The 3,022-nt window shown below is 46.5% G+C and overlaps 1 protein-coding gene across 1 annotated transcript; it reads right to left on the reverse strand.

Moving 5' to 3' along the window:
• Window positions 1-583: 583 nt before the first annotated feature.
• Window positions 584-3,016, reverse strand: LOC104949968 (xanthine dehydrogenase/oxidase-like; the record flags this gene model as incomplete). The annotated part of the gene is made up of 7 exons (XM_010776411.1): window positions 2,824-3,016; window positions 2,529-2,745; window positions 2,107-2,228; window positions 1,426-1,559; window positions 1,150-1,237; window positions 882-968; window positions 584-802 (listed from the first exon to the last, which is right to left on the reverse strand). Coding segments are annotated over exons 1-7 (966 nt in total), but the record flags the coding sequence as incomplete, so codon positions are not given.
• Window positions 3,017-3,022: the final 6 nt, after the last annotated feature.

A 3,022-nucleotide genomic window follows, 5' to 3' on the forward strand; every position in this document is an offset into this window, starting at 1 on the left:
TTATAGCCCAACATTAGCCACATTTAGCTTAGCGGTGGTGACGTGAAGTCATGTGACCGTGCTGTAGTTCCTTAATAGCCCAACATTGGCCACCTTTATCTTAGCGGTGGTGACGTGAAGTCATGTGACCGTGCTGTAGTTCCTTTATAGCCCAACATTAGCCACCTTTAGCTTAGCGGTGGTGACGTGAAGTCATGTGACCGTGCTGTAGTTCCTTTATAGCCCAACATTAGCCACCTTTAGCTTAGCGGTGGTGACGTGAAGTCATGTGACCGTGCTGTAGTTCCTTTATAGCCCAACATTAGCCACCTTTAGCTTAGCGGTGGTGACGTGAAGTCATGTGACCGTGCTGTAGTTCCTTTATAGCCCAACATTAGCCTCCTTTAGCTTAGCGGTGGTGACGTGAAGTCATGTGACCGTGCTGTAGTTCCTTTATAGCCCAACATTAGCCTCCTTTAGCTTAGCGGTGGTGACGTGAAGTCATGTGACCGTGCTGTAGTTCCTTTATAGCCCAACATTAGCCACCTTTAGCTTAGCGGTGGTGATGTGAAGTCATGTGACCGTGCTGTAGTTCCTTTATAGCCCAACATTCACTCCTCCCCTCACGTACCTCATCAGAAGGCTTCCCCAGGCTCTGAGCCACGTCAGTGATCCAGTTCTCCGTCACCATCATCCCTTGAGGTCCTCCGAAGCCTCTGAAGGCGGTGTTTGACGGCAGGTTGGTTTTACACAGGAAGCCACGGCCTCTAATGTTGGTCAGACTGTACGAGTTCTCCATGTGGAAGAGAGCGCGCTCCATCACCTGGAAGAAAAACAGACGAACAGACAGACATCAGCACATCGTCAACATGGAGAGGACGGCTGTTAGAGAAGAGACTCACCGACAGAGAGAGGTCCATGGAGTTTCCTACGTTACTGTAGTACGACACGTCCAGAGCCACAACCTTTCCACTGTTCAGGAAACCCACCTGCAAGAGAGAGGAAGAAGAAGAGGAAGAAGAAGAGGAAGAAGATACTCATTCATCCCTGAATCAGACCAAAGCAAATGAACTGCAGTTCTGAAAACGCCCAAATTATACAACTTTAAAATGACTCTTGCTGCCAAAAGTACTACAATACTTCAACCGCTAGTAATGACTCCCCCCCCACCTTGTATTTCCCGTAGAAGGGGTGTCTCCCCCCAGAGATCAACATGTCCTCGTCTCGGTCCAGCATGCACCTCACAGGCCTCCGTAGCCTGGAACACAGGTAGACTTTAGATTTCAAAATAAGAGAATCTACGTAAACATGATAATTAGACATCTCAATTCCAAATAAGAGAATCTATTTTTATATAGTAGCTAGATATTCTACATTTCAAAATAAGAGAATCTACGTGAACATGATAATCAAAATAAGAGCCTCTAATTAAAGGTGTATTCTCACTTGTTGGCTGCCACGGCGACCACGGTGGACAGCAGCGTGGTGCGGGACTCCTTCCCCCCGAAGCCCCCCCCCATCCTCTTCACCCGCACCACCACCCGATTGGCCGAGACGCCCAGAGCCTTCGCCACCAGAGACTGAGAGAGATAGCATTTTAATATCATTATATAACACAAATATCATGTATTAGTAGATTCAAGTACCACTACCTGTGTTTCAGAGTATCACTACCTGTGTTTCAGAGTATCACTACCTGTGTTTCAGAGTATCACTACCTGTGTTTCAGAGTATCACTACCTGTGTTTCAGAGTATCACTACCTGTGTTTCAGAGTATCACTACCTGTGTTTCAGAGTATTACTACCTGTGTTTCAGAGTATCACTACCTGTGTTTCAGAGTATCACTACCTGTGTTTCAGAGTATCACTGCCTGTGTTTCAGAGTATTACTACCTGTGTTTCAGAGTATCACTACCTGTGTTTCAGAGTATTACTACCTGTGTTTCAGAGTATCACTACCTGTGTTTCAGAGTATCACTACCTGTGTTTCAGAGTATCACTACCTGTGTTTCAGAGTATCACTACCTGTGTTTCAGAGTATTACTACCTGTGTTTCAGAGTATCACTACCTGTGTTTCAGAGTATCACTACCTGTGTTTCAGAGTATCACTTCAGAGTAGTATTACCTGTGTTTTGGTGGGAGCCTGCGTAGAGACGAACAGCTCCATCTCTCCGTCTTCTCGAGGAACAGCCAGGGTGACGTTGGTCTCCAGGTAGAAATGCTCTTGCCCTCCAATGTGCATCTCACCTGTCGGACAATCAACCCATCAGCAGTCAGCACCTGAGCAGCTTTTAACTTTTAATTCTCACTGGTATCAATGTCCATGTTTTACGGTATTTTGTGCTTTTATTTTACATTTTTAATTTTCTTTTTAAAATTGTTTTATTTTAACCTATTTTAATTTCTTGTCAGCTTTACTTCAAGGGAGTTTGATGCGGATCACTGTTGTTCTGTAAAGCACTTTGGGCTGCTTTGTGCATGAACGGTGCTATACAAATAAAGTGTATTATTATTATGAACAGGAAGTGGCTCTCTATGAGTCCCTACCCTCCAGGGTGTGGTCGGCCTGCTTAAAGCCCGCCTCCAGGTCTCCGTTCTGGATGGTTCTGAATGGCTGGTAGAAGGACTGGTTAGCGATGGCTTCCTGTATGGTGATGATGGGCTTTAGCTCCTCGTATTGAACCTTCACAGCTTTAGCTGCTCTCTGAGCTTCCAGCTGAGTTTCTGCCACCACGGCTCCGATTATGTGTCCGACACACGTCACCTGTAGAGAGTAAAGGAAGCACCTGTCAGTGTGGGCGGGGCTCTGAGGGAGGCTCCTGATTGGTCCACAGGAACTCACCTGTTGGTCAGCGAGCACCGTCTCGTCGTAATGGATCGGTCCCGTAGCGTTACTGCCCGGAATATCAGAGGCAAACACACAGCAAACAACACCTGGCATCTCCTCCGCTGCAGAGGAGTCTATAGAGCTGAGAACACACGGGTTAGTTATCTCTAGAGAGAGGAGTCTATAGAGCAGAGAACACACGGGTTAGTTATCT

The sequence above is a fragment of the Notothenia coriiceps genome, unplaced genomic scaffold, assembly GCF_000735185.1.
Source record: "Notothenia coriiceps isolate Sejong01 unplaced genomic scaffold, NC01 NC01_scaffold00016967, whole genome shotgun sequence".
NCBI classification, from domain to species: domain Eukaryota; kingdom Metazoa; phylum Chordata; class Actinopteri; order Perciformes; family Nototheniidae; genus Notothenia; species Notothenia coriiceps.